General features: G+C 57.4%; 5 protein-coding genes across 5 annotated transcripts; all 5 read right to left on the reverse strand.

Annotated features, from left to right (window-relative positions):
• Positions 1-11083: 11083 nt before the first annotated feature.
• Positions 11084-11807, reverse strand: LOC144733597 (histone H1.2-like). The gene has a single exon (XM_078615616.1). It carries the CDS (start codon positions 11744-11746, stop codon positions 11084-11086), a length of 663 nt encoding a protein of 220 aa, XP_078471742.1. The 5' UTR covers positions 11747-11807.
• Positions 11808-13966: 2159 nt separating this feature from the next.
• LOC144733647 (histone H2A-like) lies at positions 13967-15184 on the reverse strand. Its single transcript, XM_078615672.1, has 2 exons — positions 15163-15184; positions 13967-14444 (listed from the first exon to the last, which is right to left on the reverse strand). Exons 1-2 carry the CDS (start codon positions 15182-15184, stop codon positions 13984-13986), a joined length of 483 nt encoding a protein of 160 aa, XP_078471798.1. The 3' UTR covers positions 13967-13983.
• Positions 15185-15205: 21 nt separating this feature from the next.
• LOC144733603 (histone H3) lies at positions 15206-15685 on the reverse strand. Its single transcript, XM_078615622.1, has one exon. It carries the CDS (start codon positions 15667-15669, stop codon positions 15259-15261), a length of 411 nt encoding a protein of 136 aa, XP_078471748.1. The 5' UTR covers positions 15670-15685; the 3' UTR covers positions 15206-15258.
• Positions 15686-16467: 782 nt separating this feature from the next.
• Positions 16468-16914, reverse strand: LOC144733601 (histone H2B type 3-B). Its single transcript, XM_078615620.1, has one exon. The coding sequence runs from the start codon at positions 16912-16914 to the stop codon at positions 16513-16515; it is 402 nt and encodes a 133-aa protein (XP_078471746.1). The 3' UTR covers positions 16468-16512.
• Positions 16915-17572: 658 nt separating this feature from the next.
• LOC144733602 (histone H4) lies at positions 17573-17965 on the reverse strand. Its single transcript, XM_078615621.1, has one exon. The coding sequence runs from the start codon at positions 17936-17938 to the stop codon at positions 17627-17629; it is 312 nt and encodes a 103-aa protein (XP_078471747.1). The 5' UTR covers positions 17939-17965; the 3' UTR covers positions 17573-17626.
• Positions 17966-25448: the final 7483 nt, after the last annotated feature.

Below are 25448 nucleotides of genomic sequence, written 5' to 3' on the forward strand. Positions count from 1 at the left end.
CTGGTGCGCGGCCTCTCCGTGCGGGTAGGCTCGGCCCCTGGCCTCTCGCAGGGTCTCCAGCAAGTGCTCCATGGGGTGGCTCCCTTCCTCCCGTTGCGGCGGAGGGACACCGAACAGCAGATCTGCGGGCAGGCGAGACTCGCGACCAAACATCATTAGGAACGGGGTCTGTCCTGTAGATGTGTGAACGGCGGTGGTGTAGGCGAACAGGGCATAGGGGAGGTGTTCGTCCCAGTCCTGTTGATTCGCGGCCGCCATGCGTTTAAGCTTCCCGGCCAGAGTCTGGTTCATCCTCTCTACCATCCCGTTCGCCTGGGGGTGATATGCCGTGGTTCGGTCCTTCTGGATCCCGAACTCTCGGCACAGCGCCTGGAATAGTTCGGCCTCGAATTCACTACCCTGGTCGGTAATGACTCGTTCGGGGATCCCGCACTTAAGTACGTAGTTTTCCACGAAGGCCCGGGCCACTACGAGGGCTGTTTTATCCGGGATAGCCACCGCCACGGGGTAGCGGGTGAAGTACTCCACCGCTACAAGAATATATCGGTTGCCCCGGTGGGATCGTGGAAAGGGCCCCTGCAGGTCGATTCCGACCAACTGATTCGTCCGACTGACTCGGAACGGCCTCAGGGGTACCTGGTACCTCGCCGGCTTTTGCCCACACTGCTGACAGGCCCGGCAGCCCTGCACCCAGGCGGCCACATCTTGCGCTAATTTAGGCCAGAGATACTGGCGACGCAGAGTCTCCCGGGTGCGCCGTTCCCCATCATGGCCCCCGAGCGGGTGGTCGTGTACCAGTCGTAGTAGTTGGGGCCGCACATGGGCGGGAACGCAGATGCACCCCGGCTGCCCAGCGTCGGCCAGTTCCCTCACCACCCCGTTTTCTACACACAACCGGGCATACAAACCGCTCCAGGGCCCTGGTAGTGCATCCTTCCTCTCTCGCAGTGCCGCCTCCACCGCCGCCAGATCCGGATCCCGCTGCTGGGTTTGTCGCAGCTGCTCGTCGTCCAAGCCCGGGAAGGCGCAGCCGACATCCTCTTGGATCCGCCCGGTTGGGGTGGGATGATCCGTCTGTCCCCGGGCTCCTTCTGCAGGGGTTCCTGCGGCGCACACTGCACTCTCTCTCGGGGGGGGGAGTTTAGTTTCCGCGCGCTCCTTGGGTTCTGCTGCCTGGCGGCAGCGTCCCCCCGTGAAGCACGGGCAGGCGTCTCCCTCCCTCGTCTCAGCGCGCACCGCGGGCCGTCTTGACAAGGCGTCCGCGTTCGCGTGTGTTCGCCCCGCTCGGTACTCGATCTGCAGGTTGTACTCCTGCAGCTGCGCCAGCCATCGAGCCATCTGCCCCCGCGGTTCCTTGAATGTAAGGAGGAACTGCAGTGCATAATGATCGGTGCGCACACGACATTTCCTGCCGTACAAGTACGGTCGGAACTGTTTACACGCGAAAATTACAGCATACAGTTCCTGACGGGTTACACAATAGTTCAGTTCGGCCCCGCTCAGGGTCCGACTGGCGTATGCGATGACCCGCTCCGTCCCACCCTGCACTTGCGACAGCACCGCGCCCAGCCCACTGCTGCAGGCGTCAGTGTCCAAAATAAAATCGGTGGTGAAATCTGGGAAAGCCAAGGTGGGGGTGTGGGTGAGGTGGTCTTTGAGTGTGGTGAAAGCCGTCTGGCAGGCCTCCGACCACTGATAGGGGTTCTTAGGGGAGGTGAGTTGGGTGAGGGGGCGTGCAATCTCACTGAATCCCTTTACAAATCGACGGTAATAAGTGGCGAGTCCCAAGAATGACCTGATCTCCGTCAGGTTCCTCGGCCGCGGCCAATCCACTACGGCACGCACCTTCTCGGGATCGGTGCTCACCCCTGCCTCGCTGACTCGGTGTCCGAGGTACCCCACCTCGCGTTGCGCAATGTAACACTTACGTGGCTTGAGCTTGAGATGGGCTGCTCGCAGTCGCTGGAATACTTCCCGCAGCCTGGACCAGTGTTCGGACAGCGACCTACTGAACACTATTACGTCGTCCAGGTAAATCAGGCACTGTTCCCACTGCAAGCCCCGCATCACCAACTCCATCAACCGCTGGAACGTCGCGGGCGCGTTAGTGAGTCCGAACGGCAACACTCGAAACTCAAACAGGCCCATCGGGGTGGTGAATGCTGTTTTTGGCCGATCCTCCTCCGTCATCTCCACCTGCCAGTAACCGGACGCCAGATCGAGGGTGGAAAAATACCGCGCTCCTGCGAGACTGTCGAAGGTGTCGTCGATGCGTGGGATGGGAAAAGCGTCGTCGAGGGTGACTGCGTTCAATTTTCGGTAATCAACGCAGAACCGAGTCGATCCGTCCTTTTTCGTTACCAGTACCACCGGGGCAGACCAAGGGCTCGCGGAGGGCTGGATTATGTTATCGCGTAGCATATCCGTGACTGCCTCTTTGATCTGGGTCCGTTCAGGCGCGCCCACTCGGTATGCGGGGAGTTTGATGGGTCGGGCTGCACCTGTGTCAATTTGGTGCTTGACCAGGTCGGTCCGGCCCACGTCCGAATCGTGCTCACTGAACACGTCGGCGTACTCCCGCAATAACCCGCGCAGCTGATCGGCCTCCCCCTTAGGTAAGGCTGCCCAAGGCACATGTAACGCATCCTGCAGGGGAACAATCTCGGCTCGGGGGGTCGGGCCGACCCGCCAGGCCAGATCCTGGCTGTCCTCGGGGCGGCCAGGGTCCTCCGCCCAGAGTGCGAACACCGAGTCGTTCGAGTGGCGAGCGTGCAGGGGGTGTACGGTGGCTACCGGGGTGCGTCGTCGTATCATTGCCGGGGTACTGTGTGGGTTAAACACACGTATAAACAGCCGGCCCCCATCTGCGTTTACCAGTGTGGCTGACCCTACCACCCCGTATCGCGATGCCAACTCCGGGTGAGGAGTCAGCATTACCTCGCCCGATGGTCGGTGGGTTGGGTCGGTGGAGAGGGTTGCCACTGGCACCAGCATCTCGGCGAGAGGCCCGATGGTGACGGCCGACACCAGCGTAGCGGCCACGGGTGTGAAGCGTGGGCGATTCGGCTCCTGTCCTAGGAACGGAATCCGCTCCCCGCTGCCCTCCACCGTAGCGCATCGTTGCCGGGGCTGTACGTTAAGTCCCAACTTTTCCAGGAGGTCCGTTCCTGCAATGCACTCGTGGCACAACACACTCGAAACGTAGAATTCCTGTGTGCACACCTGGTTTCCTATGCGGACCTCTAGGGTGGCTCTCCCCAGCAGCCCCATTCCGGCTCCGCTCGCCGTGTGCAGCGCGCGGTCCGGTGCCTGCAGGTGACGCACGTCGACCCCGATCGCGCTGCAGTGCGCTGCGCTTACGAGCGAGGCCACCGCCCCCGTGTCCAGCAGAATTCGGGTACGCACTCCGTGTACCTCCCCTTCCACCAGCGACGTGGCCCCCGTGATCCCCGCCACCAGCTCCCGTAGCCAGTCGCCAGGAGTCACCGTTTCCGTGGGCGTTGTTGTTGGAACCTGTGTGGAGATCACTCGCTCGCCATTATTACCATTACCGTATAATTGTATCGGGACCGCGTCGATTGCACCCCTAGTTGGTCCGCTCACTAGGAGGCGTTGGAGTTTAACCCCCGCGCCTGCCTAGCTCGGGTGATTTCAGGACAGTCTCTCACTAGATGCCCTCGGCGATCGCACATATAACATGCCCGGGGAGGGGGGGCGGCTCCGTAGTGGGCCCCCCGCCCACTCCCTCCCCCCCCATTACGCCGCTGTCCACCCTCCGCCTCTAGTCGGGCTACCCTCCCAGATAACCCTCCCACCGTGGCGCGTAGGTCCCCCATTTCAGATCGGATGGTCTCAACGGAGGATTGCAATTGGGTCATATTTTTGTTCGTTTCCTCGCGTACCTGGGTTACCTGGCCGGAGACATCCTTTATACCCGTTTGTATACCGGCAACCCATCCCGGGGTTGTCTCGCGGGACACTGGAGGTTCTCTTTCCCGGCCCCTTACCGTCCTCGCGAGCTCCTGTTCCTCCTCCTCGTCTTCCGAGAGCAGGCTCGCAATGGCGCGCTCTCGTCCCAGCCCCCGGAGCTGCGCGCGTTCGCTGTGAATTCTTTCACACTTACGTGCGCGCTCGACAAGGGTGTTAAAGGGAAGACGTGGGCAGCTCATGTCTGGCTGCCACCACGCCGTGCGAGACAGGTACCGCTGGATTTTCTCGGCAGCCAGTTCCTCAATAACCTCAGTTGCGTACCCCGGGCGTGCGATCTTTGTTAACTCGCGCACATCCTCGGCGTAATCACGGAGATCTTCGCCAGGTTGGCGACGGCGCGCCTCTAAGGCCGATTTTGCTTCCTCCTCGTCACGCGTGCCAAAACGCTGATCGAGTCGGCGCATCAGCTCCTCTAGCTGTGTCTGTGCGCTCGCGGGTAACGCTTCTACAAAATCGGCTGCCCGCCCATCAAGATTCATATTAAGTTGACGTACTGCCTGCGCGTCCGTCCATCCATTAATTTCCTTGGCCCCTAAGAGATTGCGGGCGAATGCCTTCCACGAAGGGGCCCCCCGGCCGGTAAATATCAGTCTTATTTTAGCGTGAGGTAACGCGGGGGTCCGTACCGCTTCCGACACCAATTTGTGGGGGTCGCTAGCCCCCGAGATCCCTCCCTCGATAATACTAACGGCCGGACTAACATCATCAATCACCCCCCCGCTGCTAAGCGAACCGCCGCTAGGCTCCTCACCCAGGGTGTGGGAGCCGTCACCCGAGGATTCCCCTCCACCGCGGGTCCGCGTAGCAGGCATGGATAACCACGCACGCGCACACCCACACACAGCTCTGCACGGCACTCACCCAACCCTGACCACTCACGTTAGGATCGCGCACCTGTGTTACACACGTCGTGAACGTGCGCGCACACACGCATACAGCTCCACACGCGATACCCACTCCTGCGCCGCTCTGCGCCGCGCTGGCCGCCCACGTTACGATCGCGCACCTTGGGCACGCCGATTACGCACGCCGAGAGCTTACGCAAGTAACGAGCGCACGCAAGCGGGGCACACGCCGACACGACGACTCGTCCCCTCCCCCACTCGCGCGTGCACGTCAACACAAATATCGTACAAGGACGATTCTCCTCTCACACGGCTGCGTAGTCACGCCAACACACCAAAAGTGCTCTCCCCGGGCGTTAACGCACACACCTCCGTACCCGCACAATCGTACAAAGACCACGGCCTTTATGCGTACAACGACCACACACTCGCGAATGCAGTGCACGCTAATACCACGTTCCAAAAACACCCAACAACACGGTTTTGTTACTACGCTCGAGATTTTATTAGCCCTTGCTAACCAACCGAGCCACCCGTGTGTGTGTGCGGGACAGCAAGGCGCTTCTAACCCACACTCTGGTGCCGTGTAGCCCTATTCTATGCTGCGCTCTCTGCTAAACCGCTTTCCTACTCGTCCTTACCCCGAACTAACCCTCTCCTACGGATCCTACCCTCCGCTCTGAGGTGTTGTAAGGCGCGCAACACGATACCGTCTGTAGTCCTTGGTGACCTTGCGGCGCTCAGATCGTCCTGCAGACAATCTAGCGGCTCGCCCGATGACTCCTTCGTCGCTGACCCCGTGTCCAAACTCCAGAAGAAGAGAGTTCCCTACTGCCCCTGCGTTTTCTTTTAAACTATTCACATCAAAGGCTAGGCGCCCCCGTCCCGACCGCCTTGGTCTCTCGACCAATCCTGAGCCTAGGATTTCCCGCTCTTTTGCGATCCCGCCGGCCTTTGAACTTTCGACCAATCAGTCGTCCCGGGTCCTGATCCCAGCTATCTGCCTTGCTGACCCGTGTTTGTGTTTGTATGCGTTTCTAACTGCGGGGCTCTCTGAGCTCGCCGTGGTCGTGCGATCTCAAATCCGCCCACGGCGCCGCAGTGTTACTTGGCCTGGGAAGGGTCCTGTCCAATTCCCTGGCCCTGAGAAACCGTGGGGTAACCCCCCTAGGGGGCCCTCGGGTGAAAACTCAGGGTAGGTGACCCGACCACGAGGCCCTACGTGGGTGCGGGTGCGTGTTTATGTGGGGGGGGTGATGGGGGGCAGTGCGGCGGTGGAAGCCGGGCGGCTCCCTGGCTCGGCCGAGCGGCCCCGTCGCTGTGGCACCACATAGCCCCCGTCCACTGGTAGGGGTGCTTAGGGGAGGTGAGTTGGGTGAGAGGGCGTGCAATCTCGCTGAATCCCTTTACAAATCGACGATAATAGGTGGCGAGCCCCAAAAATGATCTGATCTCCGTCAGATTCCTTGGCCGTGGCCACTCCACTACGGCGCGTACCTTCTTTGGATCGGTGTGCACGCCTGCCTCGCTGACGCGATGCCCGAGGTACCCCACCTCGCGTTGTGCGATGTAACACTTACGTGGCTTGAGCTTGAGATGAGCCGCTCGCAGTCGCTGGAACACCTCTCGAAGCCTGGACCAATGCTCAGACAAAGATCTACTGAACACTATCACGTCGTCCAAGTAAATCAGGCACTGTTCCCACTGCAAGCCCCGCATCACCAACTCCATCAGCCGCTGGAACGTCGCAGGCGCATTGGTGAGTCCGAACGGGAGTACTCGAAACTCGAATAGTCCCATCGGGGTGGTGAATGCGGTTTTCGGCCGATCTTCCTCCGTCATCTCCACCTGCCAGTAACCGGACGCCAGATCGAGGGTGGAAAAATACCGCGCTCCTGCGAGACTGTCGAAGGTGTCGTCGATGCGGGGTATGGGGAAGGCATCGCCGAGCGTGACTGCATTTAGTTTACGGTAATCGACGCAGAACCGGGTTGACCCATCCTTTTTCGTTACCAGTACCACCGGGGCAGACCAAGGGCTCGCGGAGGGCTGGATTATGTTATCGCGTAGCATATCCGTGACTGCCTCTTTGATCTGGGTCCGTTCAGGAGCGCCCACTCGGTATGCGGGGAGTTTGATGGGTCGGGCTGCACCTGTGTCAATTTGGTGCTTGACCAGGTCGGTCCGGCCCACGTCCGAATCGTGCTCACTGAACACGTCGGCGTACTCCCGCAATAACCCGCGCAGCTGATCGGCCCCCCCCTTAGGTAAGGCTGCCCAAGGCACATGTAACGCATCCTGCAGGGGAACAATCTCGGCTCGGGGGGTCGGGCCGACCCGCCAGGCCAGATCCTGGCTGTCCTCGGGGCGGCCAGGGTCCTCCGCCCAGAGTGCGAACACCGAGTCGTTCGAGTGGCGAGCATGCAGGGGGTGTACGGTGGCTACCGGGGTGCGTCGTCGTATCATTGCCGGGGTACTGTGTGGGTTAAACACACGTATAAACAGCCGGCCCCCATCTGCGTTTACCAGTGTGGCTGACCCTACCACCCCGTATCGCGATGCCAACTCTGGGTGAGGAGTCAGCATTACCTCGCCCGATGGTCGGTGGGTTGGGTCGGTGGAGAGGGTTGCCACTGGCACCAGCATCTCGGCGAGAGGCCCGATGGTGACGGCCGACACCAGCGTAGCGGCCACGGGTGTGAAGCGTGGGCGATTCGGCTCCTGTCCTAGGAACGGAATCCGCTCCCCGCTGCCCTCCACCGTAGCGCATCGTTGCCGGGGCTGTACGTTAAGTCCCAACTTTTCCAGGAGGTCCGTTCCTGCAATGCATTCGTGGCACAACACACTCGAAACGTAGAATTCCTGTGTGCACACCTGGTTTCCTAGACGGACCTCGAGGGAGACCTTCCCCAGCAACCCCATCCCGGCTCCGCTTGCCGTGTGCAGCGCGCGATCCGGGGCCTGCAGGCAGCCCACGTCCACCCCGAGCATGCTGCAGTGCGCGGCGCTCATGAGAGAGGCCACGGCGCCCGTGTCCAGCAGGATCCGGGTGCGCTGCCCGTTCACCTGGCCTTCCACCAGCGACGTGGCTCCCGTTATCCCTGCCACCAGCTCCCGCAGCCAATCGCCCGAGGTCCCCGCGCCCTTGGGTGTTGTTGTTGTAACCTGTTTATGGATCACTCGCTCGCCATTATTCTCATTACCGTCTATTTGTATCGGGACCGCGTCGATTGCACCCCTAGTTGGTCCGCTCACTAGGAGGCGTTGGAGTTTAACCCCCGCGCCTGCCTAGCTCGGGTGATTTCAGGACAGTCTCTCACTAGATGCCCTCGGCGATCACACATATAACATGCCCGGGGAGGGGGGGCGGCTCCGTAGTGGGCCCCCTGCCCACTCCCTCCCCCCCCATTACGCCGCTGTCCACCCTCCGCCTCTAGTCGGGCTACCCTCCCAGATAACCCTCCCACCGTGGCGCGTAGGTCCCCCATTTCGGATCGGATGGTCTCAACGGAGGATTGCAGTTTGGCCATATTTTTATTCGTTTCCTCACCTACTTGGTTTACCTTGTTGTCTATCTGGGTTACCTGGCCGGAGACATCCTTTATACCCGTTTGTATACCGGCAACCCATCCCGGGGTTGTCTCGCGGGACACTGGAGGCTCTCTTTCCCGGCCCCTTACCGTCCTCGCGAGCTCCTGTTCCTCCTCCTCGTCTTCCGAGAGCAGGCTCGCAATGGCGCGCTCTCGGCCCAGCCCCCGGAGCTGCGCGCGTTCGCTGTGAATTCTTTCACACTTACGTGCGCGCTCGACAAGGGTGTTAAAGGGAAGACGTGGGCAGCTCAGGTCTGGCTGCCACCACGCCGTGCGAGACAGGTACCGCTGGATTTTCTCGGCAGCCAGTTCCTCAATAACCTCCGTTGCGTACCCCGGGCGTGCGATCTTTGTTAACTCGCGCACATCCTCGGCGTAATCACGGAGATCTTCGCCAGGTTGGCGACGGCGCGCCTCTAAGGCCGATTTTGCTTCCTCCTCGTCACGCGTGCCAAAACGCTGATCGAGTCGGCGCATCAGCTCCTCTAGCTGTGTCTGTGCGCTCGCGGGTAACGCTTCTACAAAATCGGCTGCCCGCCCATCAAGATTCATATTAAGTTGACGTACTGCCTGCACGTCCGTCCATCCATTAATTTCCTTAGCCCCTAAGAGATTGCGGGCGAATGCCTTCCACGAAGGGGCCCCCCTGCCGGTAAATATTAGTCTTATTTTAGCGTGAGGTAACGTGGGGGTCCATCCTACTTCTGACACCAATTTGTGGGGGTCGCTAGCCCCCGAGATCCCTCCCTCGATAATACTAACGGCCGGACTAACATCATCAATCGCCCCCCCGCTGCTAAGCGAACCGCCGCTAAGCTCCTCACCCATGGTGTGGGAGCCGTCACCCGAGGATTCTCCTCCACCGCGGGTCCGCGTAGCAGGCATAGTTAACCACGTACGCGCACACCCACACACAGCTCTGCACGGCACTCACCCAACACTGACCACTCACGTTAGGATCGCGCACCTGTGTTACACACGTCGTGAACTTACGCAAGTAACGAGCACACGCAAGCGGGGCACACGCCGACACAACGACTCAAGCGGCCGCCGCCGTGCGCGCGAGACAAACCGTACAACAATGCGCAGCCGATTACGCGCTCGAGCCGTGGGGTCGGGGGTCAGGGATCCACCACCGCGCCGCACTTTACGCAAGTAACGAGCACACGCAAGCGGGGCACACGCCGACACACAAAAGTGCTCTCCCCGGGCGTTAACGCACACACCCCCGTACCCGCACAATCGTACAGAGACCACGGCCTTTATGCATACGACCACACACTCGCGAATGCAGTGCACGCTAATACCACGTTCCAAAAACACCCAACAACACGGTTTTGTTACTACGCTCGAGATTTTATTAGCCCTTGCTAACCAACCGAGCCACCCGTGTGCGTGTGCGGGCCAGCAAGGCGCTTCTAACCCACACTCTGGTGCCGTGTAGCCCTATTCTATGCTGCGCTCTCTGCTAAACCGCTTTCCTACTCGTCCTTACCCCGAACTAACCCTCTCCTACGGATCCTACCCTCCGCTCTGAGGTGTTGTAAGGCGCGCAACACGATACCGTCTGTAGTCCTTGGTGACCTTGCGGCGCTCAGATCGTCCTGCAGACAATCTAGCGGCTCGCCCGATGACTCCTTCGTCGCTGACCCCGTGTCCAAACTCCAGAAGAAGAGACCTCCCTACTGCCCCTGCGTTTTCTTTTAGACTATTCACATCAAAGGCTAGGCGCCCCCGTCCCGACCGCCTTGGTCTCTCGACCAATCCTGAGCCTAGGATTTCCCGCTCTTTTGCGATCCCGCCGGCCTTTGAACTTTCGACCAATCAGTCGTCCCGGGTCCTGATCCCAGCTATCTGCCTTGCTGACCCGTGTTTGTGTTGGTATGCGTTTCTAACTTCGGGGCTCTCTGAGCTCGCCGTGGTCGTGCGATCTCAAATCCGCCCACGGCGCCGCAGTGTTACCTGGCCTGGGAAGGGTCCTGTCCAATTCCCTGGCCCTGAGAAACCGTGGGGTAACCCCCCTAGGGGGCCCTCGGGTGAAAACTCAGGGTAGGTGACCCGACCACGAGGCCCTACGTGGGTGCGGGTGCGTGTTTATGTGGGGGGGGTGATGGGGGGCAGTGCGGCGGTGGAAGCCGGGCGGCTCCCTGGCTCGGCCGAGCGGCCCCGTCGCTGTGGCACCACAACATGATGACGGAATGAAGAGGTGCAACACATAATTCGGACGTCGCTGAGATTACTCTGCACTCCGTTCGAGTGAGGGAGCTGCCACCTGCCTCGCCTGTGTTTGTGATCCCTGCTTTCGGGCTCGATTACTCCCATCACATCAATGCTTAAAACACATCGAGTGGGTAAAATGTTATAGTTAATTTGGCGAATGTACGTAACTTATCCAATCTGCACAAATCCTCACGATTGAACTGCACCAAGCGTCGAGCTCCTTGATCAGGGCCGATGCAAGGCGAGCAACCATCGCCACGCCGTAAATGGGTTTGACTTACAGAATATGGCACGCATTCAACAGCAACGTAATACACTGTCATGTGTTACCGATGAACTAATGGAAGCGCAGCAGCATCTGGTTCACTTTTTTAACTAAGTGGGTGGCTCTGAAAAGAGCCGTTGAGGTGGAGTGAATCGAGCGTCGTCCGATCGGATTCACTTCTTTGGCGCAGTCTTCTTGGGCTTGGCCGCGGCCTTCTTGGGCTTGGCCACCTTGGGTTTGGCGGCCTTGGCCTTGACGGTCTTGGGCTTAGCGACCTTGGGCTTCGCAGCCTTGGGCTTGGCTGGGCTCTTCGCCGCCTTCTTGGGCTTAACAGCCAACTTCACCTTTTTGGGGCTCTTGGCCGCCTTGGCAGCCGCGGGCTTCTTTGCTTTCTTGGGAGACTTCTTGGGCGCGGTCTTCTTGGCTGCCGCGGGCTTCTTCACCTTCTTGGCTGCCGCGGGCTTTTTAGCTGCGGGCTTTGCCGTTGACGACTTGGGCTTCGCCTTTGCGGCAGCCTTTTCCTTGTTGAGTTTGAAAGAGCCAGACGCGCCGCTGCCCTTCACTTGCGCCACGGCGTCTTTGGCCACGAGCTTCTTGATGGCCAACTTCACGCGGGCATTGTTCTTCTCCACGTCGTATCCTCCGGCAGCAAGCGACTTTTTGAGCGCAGGAAGAGACACGCCGTTCCTCTCCTTGCTGCTGGCCAGAGCCTTGAGGATGAGCTCGGACATGCTGGGGCCGACCTTCTTGGCCTTTGGAGCGGCGCGCTTCTTCTTGGGGCTTTTAGGCGCTGAAGTAGCCGCAGCTGGTGGTTGAGCAGGAGCAGTTTCCGCCATCTCAAGACGTCGCTTTTATCGCCTCGCCTCTTTGAAATCGAAATCAGCGCTCTCACGAATTCGAAACGAGTGTTCTCCAGGCCCGAGGTTATTATAGAAGCGGCGTACTGAATGCGGACGTCGCTGAGATCATCCAGAACTCAGCTCTGGTGAGGGAGTTGCCACCATACTCACTGTGTTTATCACGCCTGCCTTTGGGCTCGATTACTCCCGTAACGTTCATACTTACATGCATCTAGTTGATACATTATCACGAAGATCACTTCTTTAATGTACGTTACTTATGCAATATACGACAATGCTCACGATATAAATTATAATTCAAAACAAGTGAACAACCAACATTTGGGAGACATTGTTCGGTCAGGGCATGCTATGACGATTGTCGGTTTTCAAAAGTGTTACTGATGAACACTATTTAAAACGCACTCGAATTTTTTGCAAGACAAGATGCTTCAACAGACTACTCATATTTAATTCCAACGAAATATTTTCTATTTAAGTTTTGCCTCGCGCGCTCTCGATTTCTCCTCTCGCGCTATGGTGAGGACTGCGCGCCATGTCAACAGTCCCTTGTCACCGAACTTTTAACTGGACGTTTTAATCGAACTTTGAAATGAATAAATATATGGATTTTCAGATGGACAACAAACTGAAGAAATTTACTCAAAATTAACCGACATTAAATAGAAAGTTTAACATTTTACGTGGCAAGAGGTGAGTAGCTCACGCACTGCAGAAGGGTCGCGCGCCTTGAACAAGATCGAGGCACGGTGCACAATCATCACCACTCAAATTCAACTCAAGTGACTCTGCAGTCGAATGTTTAAAGAAAATATATAATCTTACGTTTAATGCACCGACAGAGTTGATATTCTAGGAGCGCAGGATGGTTCATCCGATGGGTTGTTTTTACTGCAATAAGTAACACGTATTTACTGCACTAAGTAACACGAATGAGTAATCATTGGAAAGATGTTATTAACCATGTAAAAAATATTTAACTACACATATTTGTACCATCTTATTTGACAAGTAATATTATACTTTACCGAGTGTTGACATCCCCAGCGTTTACCAGTACTTTTTTGCTTACTATCAGCTAACACCGGCCACAACCCTGAGCTGATGTGCTCATTTGATCCCTTTTCTGACCGCTCAAAAAGAGCGAGTTTTATTCTTTAATAAAAACGATTCTTTCTTCCAATAGGCATCCCAATTTATTCTAAACCATGTTCCATGATTGATGCAATGTTGGAATGCTGCTCAAATACCGTTCCTAAATTAGACATAAAGGGTATCTGGAATGAGCAGAGCATTCGTTTAATTGCGAGCAATTTGGGACGAGGGCAACTCGACGACGGTGTCCTTATTAAACAGGACCCTGCGGGGTGGGCTGGTAGGAACGAATAACCAAATAATATAAACATAATGTATTATTACACTTGTTAAGCCAGGAAAGCCCCACTGAGTCAAAAGGTTTTTGTAGGGTCCTGCCAAGTGTTTGCAGTAGGGGGCGATGTTGCTACACCTAATCGGACGATACGAAGGGAGAGATTGAGGCCTAGTTCTAGGCTTTAGGCCTAGCTGTATGCTTTAGGGCGCTGTGAGTTAATTTTTAATTTAAATGATTTAATGATTCATGTAAAAGCTTTAAATTTAAATGTTTCTATTTAAAAACATGAGGGAATGTAACATTGTTAAACATAACTCCCTTTCACACACGCGGGGGTACGACACGAATGGAGAGTTTCAGGCCTGGTTCTAGGCTTTAGGCCTAGCTGTAGGCTTTAGGGCGCTGTGAGTTTTTTTTTAATTTCAAAGTTTTAATTAAAAGCTATCTCAGGGAATTATTAGGGCGCTGTTAGTTGTTTTATTTAATTTCAAAGTTTTAATTAAAAGCTATCTCAGGGAATTATTAGGGAATGTTACACGTGTTTAGCCAGGAAAGCCTCATTAATTTAAATGTTTTAATTAAAAGCTGAGGGAATTATAAGGGAATGTTACACTTGTTTAGCCAGGATAGCGTCACTGAGTCAAGGTTTTCGTAGGGTCATGCCAAATGTTTGCAGTAGGGGGCGATGTTGACGGACGGACACATTAATCTATTGGTGGTCTGGTCCACTTCGTTCCTACCAGTATAACAAAACTCCTGTGTACGACTGTCCGAGCTCTTTGCAAGTAAGTGGGTGGCTCTGAAAAGAGCCGTTGTTGTGGTGGTAGAGGCGGCGGCGCGTTCACTTCTTTGCCTGAGAGGTCTTCTTGGGCAGCAGCACGGCCTGGATGTTGGGCAGCACACCGCCCTGGGCGATAGTCACGCCGCCCATGAGCTTGTTGAGCTCCTCGTCGTTTCGCACGGCGAGCTGCAGGTGTCGGGGGATGATCCTCGTCTTCTTGTTGTCGCGGGCGGCATTGCCAGCCAGCTCGAGGATCTCGGCAGAAAGGTACTCGAGCACGGCGGCCAGGTAGACGGGTGCTCCAGCGCCGACCCGCTGGGCGTAATTGCCCTTGCGGAGCAGCCTGTGAACGCGACCCACGGGGAACTGCAGGCCGGCGCGGGAAGAGCGGGACTTTGCCTTGGCGCGAGACTTGCCACCGGTCTTGCCGCGTCCAGACATTGTTAAGCGACCTAGGATGCAAAACGCACTGGAGACAAAGTACGAACGACTTGTGACGTTAACACGCACCACCGGAGCGGCTTTTATAGCGGAGACGAGGATCGTAGAGCGCGCCGCTGCTGATTGGCTCCTCTCGGTCGAGTCCCGCCCTCTCCTTGAGCCACCAATGAAAAGCCGGGACGCGAGGATTCGATGTTGACTTTAATTATTTGTATCCATATATATTTTAATGCGGGCACGCATCTTATGAATGAAACAATGCGATACACGTACTTAATAGGTTCAAGTTTTAAGCATGATAGAGTTAATTAATGGGCACGTGCTGGCAAGTCAAACTTATAAGCGGATTCCGCAAATATCAATGTATTATTGATTATAATAATCATTTTGAGGGACCGCATTGGTTATAAGAAATCATTGTGATAGCCTTGAGCTCGTGATTGATCGCCCACGTGCCTATACGGTGTATATATATTTTCCTTTAACCGCCTGTTCGGGCAATGCCTAAAAATATATGTGCGTGAATAATTCAGTCTCTTAGTTTGCAAAATGTGAACTTCTTATCAGCTCGGGCTTGAAACAACATAAACCAATTTCTTTGGGTTTAATAGTTAATATATTTCACCAAAATAACCCTTTTGTTGAACATTATGTAAGCATGGTTTCACAACGCTTATATACGACACCAACGTGTGATGTTGAAAAATATGAGCGGCGGGGTATAGAAAATGAACTTCATTGTCGCTTACGCCTGACGACTCGTGAGAGCCGTGACCAGCAAACGAAGGTTTCCGGCACCCGAACTTTGAAGAACACACATGGAAGCGTTTTCATGAGTAAGTGGTGGCTCTGAAAAGAGCCTTTGTGTTGTGCTTTGAGGGCCGAGCTGGGCGTTCAAGCGCGCTCGCCACGAATGCGGCGGGCGAGCTGAATGTCCTTGGGCATGATGGTGACGCGCTTGGCGTGGATGGCGCACAGGTTGGTGTCCTCGAAGAGCGCGACAAGGTACGCTTCGCTGGCCTCCTGCAGAGCCATGACAGCGGAGCTCTGGAAGCGCAGGTCGGTCTTGAAGTCCTGCGCGATCTCCCTGACGAGGCGCTGGAAGGGCAGTTTGCGGATGAGCAGCTCGGTGGACTTCTGGTAGCGGCGGATCTCGCGCAGAGCGACGGTGCCGGGCCTGTAGCGGTGAGGCTTCTTGACGCCGCCCGTGGCCGGAGCGCTCTTTCGGGCCGCCTTGGTGGCGAGTTGCTTGCGGGGGGCCTTGCCGCCCGTGGACTTGCGAGCCGTCTGCTTGGTGCGAGCCATGGCTTGGTGAGGGCAAAGATTCTCACAGGCGGGGAGAAGGCGGCTTATGTAGCCCAGAGCGCGCGCTCACTGGTCAGCGGAGTCGTGACGTGCGAAGAAGGGGAGCGTGCTGATTGGTTGGCAGCGTGCAATGATCTCGAGTCGTCAACTCTTCTTAATCAACAAAATGTTCACAGTTTGGATCATTTCAGAATGCCGCATCACGATGCAGTAGTACCCTTTGAGCGCCGTCGATGTCTTTAACGGATGTTATTTTCTCAAGCAAACACCTTTCCGAAAACAACTTTACAGTGCTCTGCATGATCTAAATAAAGTGTTAAGAAACTGCACTTCATTGGAAACAGTAATACGTAAAAATGTCGGAAAGAGGTGATCACAGGAATAGATATATATTCTCTTGGCATTGAGATGATGATCAATTATACTGCACGAGTCATCCATGCTAGGCGCTTACTTTTACATATATGTACACGTGCAAAATGTTAGTTCCTGCCCGAAAATACAACCACGAATTAAATATATTGCATTGCAAGGTTTTGGCGCCAAACATCCAATGTAATATCTGAATGGGCTGCAGATGAAATCAATGGACAAACAAGTCCAAGAAATGCCTGCTGGTGAATATGATGTGCCATGAATATTGTTATCGCTTTTATTCACGTGGAAACATGTTAAAATGCGTTCGATCTCTCCACTTCACTCAATGAGCGAACAATGTCCCCGCGTGAACCGGGGCTTTGTTGGAAGTTTCGTTTTGTACTCCTGCTAGGACTGGTACAAGCAGGTTCGTTGAGGTGGGTGGCTCTGAAAAGAGCCTTTGTAATTAATGGTGGAGTCGAGGCTTCACTTGGAGCTTGTGTACTTGGTGACGGCCTTGGTGCCCTCCGACACGGCGTGCTTGGCCAGCTCGCCGGGGAGCAGCAGTCGCACTGCGGTCTGGATCTCCCGAGAAGTGATGGTGGAGCGCTTGTTGTAGTGCGCCAGGCGGGACGCCTCGGAAGCGATGCGCTCGAAGATGTCGTTGACGAACGAGTTCATGATGCTCATTGCCTTGGACGAGATGCCGGTATCGGGGTGCACCTGCTTCATCACCTTGTAGATGTAAATGGCGTAGCTCTCCTTCCTGCGGTGGCGTCGCTTCTTGCCATCCTTGCGCGTAGCCTTGGTCACAGCCTTCTTGGAGCCCTTCTTGGGAGCAGGAACCTTGGCCGGCCCAGCGCTCTTTGATGCGGGAGGATCGGGCATGTCGACGCGTTGTAGGCAGCTTCAGGTCAGAACAGACGGGAAGCGAATGTGGATGTCGGTCGCGCGTTGAGCTCCTTTTATAGGAGGCGAGATGCAAATCAGAGGATCGTAGTGCGCGGCGCTGCTGAGTGGCTCTTTTAGTACCATCCCTCTCCATCAGCGTCCAATGAGAAACGCGGACGCGATGTTCACTTTAATATCGATTTTTACTGCAAATATAACACAATGTAATGTCCAAACATGTATATTAGTGAATTGCAGCCATGGCATTGCCTTTGTTTTAAAAAGGATGACGAGAATACCCAATACAGTATATTGTGTTTTGAGCGTGGGTTTTTTTGTTTCTTACGAGGGATTGTTTCACCACTCGTCTAATACGGCGCACGGGCGTTTTATGAACGCAATTTGGAAAAATACAAGCGCTCGGTGAAATACCAGAAATGGGTACTGTATTAACGCGTTCAAGAATCACGCCTTGTTAAATGTGACGTGTCGCGAATACCTTGATTTCTTTCATGCATGTGCAAGCAGATGAAGATTCGCCAACTCAACAAGCAAACGTCCACCACGCTCACGAGGAATTGGCGCGCAACAACCCAGGACATGTGCTCCATTTAGAAAGTATTTGGCAACACTGGCGCAAGCAGTTTCGAAGAGGTGGGTGGCTCTGAAAAGAGCCTTTGGGTTGGCTTAGTGTGCGAGAGATGGGCGCTCAGCCTCCGAAGCCGTAGAGAGTGCGGCCCTGGCGCTTGAGGGCGTAGACCACGTCCATGGCGGTGACGGTCTTGCGCTTGGCGTGCTCCGTGTAGGTGACGGCGTCGCGGATGACGTTCTCAAGGAAGACCTTCAGGACGCCGCGGGTCTCCTCGTAGATGAGGCCCGAGATGCGCTTCACACCGCCGCGGCGAGCGAGGCGGCGGATGGCGGGCTTGGTGATGCCCTGGATGTTGTCGCGCAGCACCTTGCGATGGCGTTTTGCGCCTCCCTTGCCGAGCCCCTTACCGCCTTTACCGCGTCCAGACATTCCGACTACTTCTGACAAAGCTCGCGAGAGACTGCGCGCTCAGCTTTGCAGCAGCAGCCGCCTTTATACCCGAAGCGTGGTGACGTCACCGACCACCCCTGCCCTCCGCGATGGCTCCGCCTTAAACCTTAGACCTTTAACCTCTGTGACGAAGAAAACCCTCCACTGTCGTCAATAACACTTCCTTGACATGTATAATATGCGACGTTTTGGGCAATGACCCTTCTTCGAAGCACTCTGTAATGATATTGGCACACCCGCAGCGAACGCGAGAGGAACGCGATCTGTTGCAAGATTGCACGTGGAGTGAATAATCGGTGTAAGGTCTTGTTTTCAAGTGAACAAGATGAACTAACTTTATAATCGTGTGAAGCTAAACGGCTTCCAACACAATAGTTGAGTGAACGTCACCAACTAGTTCTCCCAAAGTAAGAAAGACATTGCAAACAATGCGATATTTACGTATAGAAATTAATTTTAATAGAGAAGTTTAGATGGTGCACCGCAATGTTTACAAAACAAAGTGAAAAGGCGAGAACGAGCGAATGAAGGCAAATTGAGTAAAGCTGTCTGGAATCAATACCTTTTTAGACTAAATTCCATATTTGGCACCAGTAACATGATGACGGAATGAAGAGGTGCAACACATAATTCGGACGTCGCTGAGATTACTCTGCACTCCGTTCGAGTGAGGGAGCTGCCACCCGCCTCGCCTGTGTTTGTGATCCCTGCTTTCGGGCTCGATTACTCCCATCACATCAATGCTTATGTGGGGGTCGCTAGCCCCCGAGATCCCTCCCTCGATAATGCTAACGGCCGGGCTAGCATCATCAATCGCCCCCCCGCTGCTAGGTTCCTCACCCGTGGCGTGGGAACCATCGCCCGAGGATTCCCCTCCCCCGCGGGTCCGCGTAGCCGGCATGGCTAATTACCGAGTAGTATTCTGCCCCTCCCTACTACGATACCTCCCTGTCCTAATCGCGCGCCTGCAACCCACACGGAGCGAACGTACGCACGCCCACACACACACACGCCGCTCCGCGCACTCCAACTCAACTCGCGTTATGATCGCGCACCTGTATCGCACACGGGGTGGTCGCACGCACACACACGCAGCTCCCCACGCGACACCCACTCTTGCGCCGCTCTGCGCCGCGCTGGTCGCTCACGTTACGATCGCGCACCTGGAGTACGCCGATTACGCACGCCGAGAGCTTACGCAAGTAACGAGCACACGCAAGCGGGGCACACGCCGACACGACGACTCGTCCCCTCCCCCACTCGCGCGTGCACGTCAACCCAAATATCGTACAAGGACGATTCTCCTCTCACACGGCTGCGTAGTCACGCCAACACACAAAAGTGCTCTCCCCGGGCGTTAACGCACACACCTCCGTACCCGCACAATCGTACAGAGACCACGGCCTTTATGCATACATCGACCACACACTCGCGAATGCAGTGCACGCTAATACCACGTTCCAAAAACACCCAACAACACGGTTTTGTTACTACGCTCGAGATTTTATTAGCCCTTGCTAACCAACCGAGCCACCCGTGTGTGTGTGCGGGCCCGCAAGGCGCTTCTAACCCACACTCTGGTGCCGTGTAGCCCTCTTCTATGCTGAGCTCTCTGCTAAACCGCTTTCCCACTCGTCCTTACCCCGAACTAACCCTCTCCTACGGACCCTACTCTCCGCTCTGAGGTGTTGTAAGGCGCGCAACACGATACCGTCTGTAGTCCTTGGTGACCTTGCGGCGCTCAGATCGTCCTGCAGACAATCTAGCGGCTCGCCCGATGACTCCTTCGTCGCTGACCCCGTGTCCAAACTCCAGAAGAAGAGAGTTCCCTACTGCCCCTGCGTTTTCTTTTAAACTATTCACATCAAAGGCTAGGCGCCCCCGTCCCGACCGCCTTGGTCTCTCGACCAATCCTGAGCCTAGGATTTCCCGCTCTTTTGCGATCCCGCCGGCCTTTGAACTTTCGACCAATCAGTCGTCCCGGTTCCTGATCCCAGCTATCTGCCTTGCTGACCCGTGTTTGTGTTTGTATGCGTTTCTAACTGCGGGGCTCTCTGAGCTCGCCGTGGTCGTGCGATCTCAAATCCGCCCACGGCGCCGCAGTGTTACTTGGCCTGGGAAGGGTCCTGTCCAATTCCCTGGCCCTGAGAAACCGTGGGGTAACCCCCCTAGGGGGCCCTCGGGTGAAAACTCAGGGTAGGTGACCCGACCACGAGGCCCTACGTGGGTGCGGGTGCGTGTTTATGTGGGGGGGGTGATGGGGGGCAGTGCGGCGGTGGAAGCCGGGCGGCTCCCTGGCTCGGCCGAGCGGCCCCGTCGCTGTGGCACCACATAGCCCCCCGGGGTGCCAGTCCCCGTCCCGGGTTGACTGGAGCACCTCGCCTGGGTTGCCCCCACGAGGTATCGCCGCGGGGTCCGCGGGATTCGCCCGGCCCTTGTGGCTGGCCTCGGGGGTGGCGGCTCCGTCTCCTGGGGCTCCGGCGGTGGTCTCCTCCTCCATTCCAACGGCTCCCCTCGGTCTCTGGCACTTGCGGGCTGGGGAACAAACTCAGAGGCGGTGGGGTTTAAGGGTCGCCGTCCTCGTCGCCCCCGGCCCCGCCCGGGGCCCCTCGGAGCCCGGGGCTCCGTGGGGCCCATATACTGCGCGAGGCCCCCGGGCACGGGGGGTAGGGGGACCCCGGGGTTTCGGGGTACTTGGACGGCGGGGCTCCCCCCCTCGGGGGCTGCTCGCCACGGCTTCAGTCGGCGGATGTTGACCACCATCTCCCGGCCCCTCTCTCCTCCCTGAATCAGCACCGTCCATGGTGAGATCTGCCGTCTCACAATCCAGGGTCCTCGCCAGTAGGTGGTCAGCTTCCCCACCTGTCCGGCACCGACGCGGGGAGTGTACAGCCACACCTCGGAGCCCGCAGTGTAGAAGGGGGGCTCCATACGGGGTCGGGCGCCCTGCTCTTGCCGCTGGTGCGCGGCCTCTCCGTGCGGGTAGGCTCGGCCCCTGGCCCCTCGCAGGGTCTCCAGCAAGTGCTCCACGGGGTGGCTCCCTTCCTCCCGTTGCGGCGGAGGGACACCGAACAGCAGATCTGCGGGCAGGCGAGACTCGCGACCAAACATCATTAGGAACGGGGTCTGTCCTGTAGATGTGTGAACGGCGGTGGTGTAGGCGAACAGGGCATAGGGGAGGTGTTCGTCCCAGTCCTGTTGATTCGCGGCCGCCATGCGTTTAAGCTTCCCGGCCAGAGTCTGGTTCATCCTCTCTACCATCCCGTTCGCCTGGGGGTGATATGCCGTGGTTCGGTCCTTCTGGATCCCGAACTCTCGGCACAGCGCCTGGAATAGTTCGGCCTCGAATTCACTACCCTGGTCGGTAATGACTCGTTCGGGGATCCCGCACTTAAGTACGTAGTTTTCCACGAAGGCCCGGGCCACTACGAGGGCTGTTTTATCCGGGATAGCCACCGCCACGGGGTAGCGGGTGAAGTACTCCACCGCTACAAGAATATATCGGTTGCCCCGGTGGGATCGTGGAAAGGGCCCTTGCAGGTCGATTCCGACCAACTGATTCGTCCGACTGACTCGGAACGGCCTCAGGGGTACCTGGTACCTCGCCGGCTTTTGCCCACACTGCTGACAGGCCCGGCAGCCCTGCACCCAGGCGGCCACATCTTGCGCCAATTTAGGCCAGAGATACTGGCGACGCAGAGTCTCCCGGGTGCGCCGTTCCCCATCATGGCCCCCGAGCGGGTGGTCGTGTACCAGTCGTAGCAGCTGGGGTCGCACCTGGGCAGGAACACAGATACACCCCGGCTGGCCGGCCTCGGTTAACTCCCGTACCACTCCGTTCTGTACACACAACCGGGCATACAAACCGCTCCAGGGTCCTGGTAGGGCGCTCTTTTCCTCCCGCAGTGCCGCCTCCACTGCCGCCAGATCCGGATCTCGCTGCTGGGTCTGTCTCAGCTGCTCGTCGTTTAGGCCCGGGAAGGCACAGCCGACGTCCTCCTGGATCCGTCCGATCGGGTCCCGAGCCGCGGGTCCCGCGCTTGCCGGGCGGTCGACGGGATCCTCAGTGCCACCTGCGAGGGTCTCTGTGGCGCACACTGCACTCTCTCTCGGGGGGGGGAGTTTAGTTTCCGCGCGCTCCTTGGGTTCTGCTGCCTGGCGGCAGCGTCCACCCGTGAAGCACGGGCAGGCGTCTCCCTCCCTCGTCTCAGCGCGCACCGCGGGCCGTCTTGACAAGGCGTCCGCGTTCGCGTGTGTCCGCCCCGCTCGGTACTCGATCTGCAGGTTGTACTCCTGCAGCTGCGCCAGCCATCGAGCCATCTGCCCCCGCGGTTCCTTGAATGTAAGGAGGAACTGCAGTGCATAATGATCGGTGCGCACACGACATTTCCTGCCGTACAAGTACGGTCGGAACTGTTTACACGCGAAAATTACAGCATACAGTTCCTGACGGGTTACACAATAGTTCAGTTCGGCCCCGCTCAGGGTCCGACTGGCGTACGCGATGACCCGCTCCGTCCCACCCTGCACTTGCGACAGCACCGCGCCCAGCCCACTGCTGCAGGCGTCAGTGTCCAAAATAAAATCGGTGGTGAAATCTGGGAAAGCCAAGGTGGGGGTGTGGGTGAGGTGGTCTTTGAGTGTGGTGAAAGCCGTCTGGCAGGCCTCCGACCACTGATAGGGGTTCTTAGGGGAGGTGAGTTGGGTGAGGGGGCGTGCAATCTCACTGAATCCCTTTACAAATCGACGGTAATAAGTGGCGAGTCCCAAGAATGACCTGATCTCCGTCAGGTTCCTCGGCCGCGGCCAATCCACTACGGCACGCACCTTCTCGGGATCGGTGCTCACCCCTGCCTCGCTGACTCGGTGTCCGAGGTACCCCACCTCGCGTTGCGCAATGTAACACTTGCGTGGCTTGAGCTTGAGATGGGCTGCTCGCAGTCGCTGGAATACTTCCCGCAGCCTGGACCAGTGTTCGGACAGCGACCTACTGAACACTATTACGTCGTCCAGGTAAATCAGGCACTGTTCCCACTGCAAGCCCCGCATCACCAACTCCATCAACCGCTGGAACGTCGCGGGCGCGTTAGTGAGTCCGAACGGCAACACTCGAAACTCAAACAGGCCCATCGGGGTGGTGAATGCTGTTTTTGGCCGATCCTCCTCCGTCATCTCCACCTGCCAGTAACCGGACGCCAGATCGAGGGTGGAAAAATACCGCGCTCCTGCGAGACTGTCGAAGGTGTCGTCGATGCGTGGGATGGGAAAAGCGTCGCCGAGGGTGACTGCGTTCAATTTTCGGTAATCAACGCAGAACCGAGTCGATCCGTCCTTTTTCGTTACCAGTACCACCGGGGCAGACCAAGGGCTCGCGGAGGGCTGGATTATGTTATTGCGTAGCATATCCGTGACTGCCTCTTTGATCTGGGTCCGTTCAGGCGCGCCCACTCGGTATGCGGGGAGTTTGATGGGTCGGGCTGCACCTGTGTCAATTTGGTGCTTGACCAGGTCGGTCCGGCCCACGTCCGAATCGTGCTCACTGAACACGTCGGCGTACTCCCGCAATAACCCGCGCAGCTGATCGGCCTCCCCCTTAGGTAAGGCTGCCCAAGGCACATGTAACGCATCCTGCAGGGGAACAATCTCGGCTCGGGGGGTCGGGCCGACCCGCCAGGCCAGATCCTGGCTGTCCTCGGGGCGGCCAGGGTCCTCCGCCCAGAGTGCGAACACCGAGTCGTTCGAGTGGCGAGCATGCAGGGGGTGTACGGTGGCTACCGGGGTGCGTCGTCGTATCATTGCCGGGGTACTGTGTGGGTTAAACACACGTATAAACAGCCGGCCCCCATCTGCGTTTACCAGTGTGGCTGACCCTACCACCCCGTATCGCGATGCCAACTCCGGGTGAGGAGTCAGCATTACCTCGCCCGATGGTCGGTGGGTTGGGTCGGTGGAGAGGGTTGCCACTGGCACCAGCATCTCGGCGAGAGGCCCGATGGTGACGGCCGACACCAGCGTAGCGGCCACAGGTGCGAAGCGGGGGCGCGTTGGTTCTCGTCCCAGGAACGGTATCCGCTCGCCGTTGCTCTCCATGGTGGCGCATCGCTGGCGGGGTTGCACGTTGAGTCCCAGCCGTTCTAAGAGGTCGGTACCTGCGATACACTCGTGACACAACGCACTCGACACGTAGAACTCCTGGGTGCACACCTGACTGCCTATGCGGACCTCTAGGGTGGCTCTCCCCAGCAGCCCCATTCCGGCTCCGCTCGCCGTGTGCAGCGCGCGGTCCGGTGCCTGCAGGTGACGCACGTCGACCCCGATCGCGCTGCAGTGCGCTGCGCTCACGAGCGAGGCCACCGCCCCCGTGTCCAGCAGAATTCGGGTACGCACTCCGTTTACCTCCCCTTCCACCAGCGACGTGGCCCCCGTGATCCCCGCCACCAGCTCCCGTAGCCAGTCGCCAGGAGTCACCGTTTCCGTGGGCGTTGTTGTTGGAACCTGTGTGGAGATCACTCGCTCGCCATTATTACCGTCTTTTTGCATCGGGACCGCTTCGAATGCACCCCCAGATGGTCCACTCTCTAGGGGGCGTTGGGGTTTAACCCCGGCGCGTTTCTAGCGCGGGCGATCTGCGGACAGTCTCTCACGAGATGCCCTCGCCGGTCACACAGGTAACACGCACGGGGGGCCGTCCCGTAGGAGCCCCCCCGTCCGTTCCCTATCCCCCCTCCGGCACGCCGCTGCCCCGACTCTGCCTCCAGTCGAGCCACTCTCCCAGTTAATCCTCCTACCTCGGCCTGGACCGTCTCTACCATTGTCTCCAGCGCAGTCATGTGTGCCCGTACTTGGGTTACCTTGTTGTCTACTTGGGTTACCCTGTCACCTACCTGGGTTACCTGGCCGGAGACATCCTTTATACCCGTTTGTATACCGGCAACCCATCCCGGGGTTGTCTCGCGGGACACTGGAGGTTCTCTTTCCCGGCCCCTTACCGTCCTCGCGAGCTCCTGTTCCTCCTCCTCGTCTTCCGAGAGCAGGCTCGCAATGGCGCGCTCTCGTCCCAGCCCCCGGAGCTGCGCGCGTTCGCTGTGAATTCTTTCACACTTACGTGCGCGCTCGACAAGGGTGTTAAAGGGAAGACGTGGGCAGCTCATGTCTGGCTGCCACCACGCCGTGCGAGACAGGTACCGCTGGATTTTCTCGGCAGCCAGTTCCTCAATAACCTCAGTTGCGTACCCCGGGCGTGCGATCTTTGTTAACTCGCGCACATCCTCGGCGTAATCACGGAGATCTTCGCCAGGTTGGCGACGGCGCGCCTCTAAGGCCGATTTTGCTTCCTCCTCGTCACGCGTGCCAAAACGCTGATCGAGTCGGCGCATCAGCTCCTCTAGCTGTGTCTGTGCGCTCGCGGGTAACGCTTCTACAAAATCGGCTGCCCGCCCATCAAGATTCATATTAAGTTGACGTACTGCCTGCGCGTCCGTCCATCCAT

The sequence above is a fragment of the Lampetra planeri genome, chromosome 48 (genome assembly GCF_965212315.1).
Source record: "Lampetra planeri chromosome 48, kcLamPlan1.2.h2, whole genome shotgun sequence".
Lineage (NCBI taxonomy): Eukaryota > Metazoa > Chordata > Hyperoartia > Petromyzontiformes > Petromyzontidae > Lampetra > Lampetra planeri.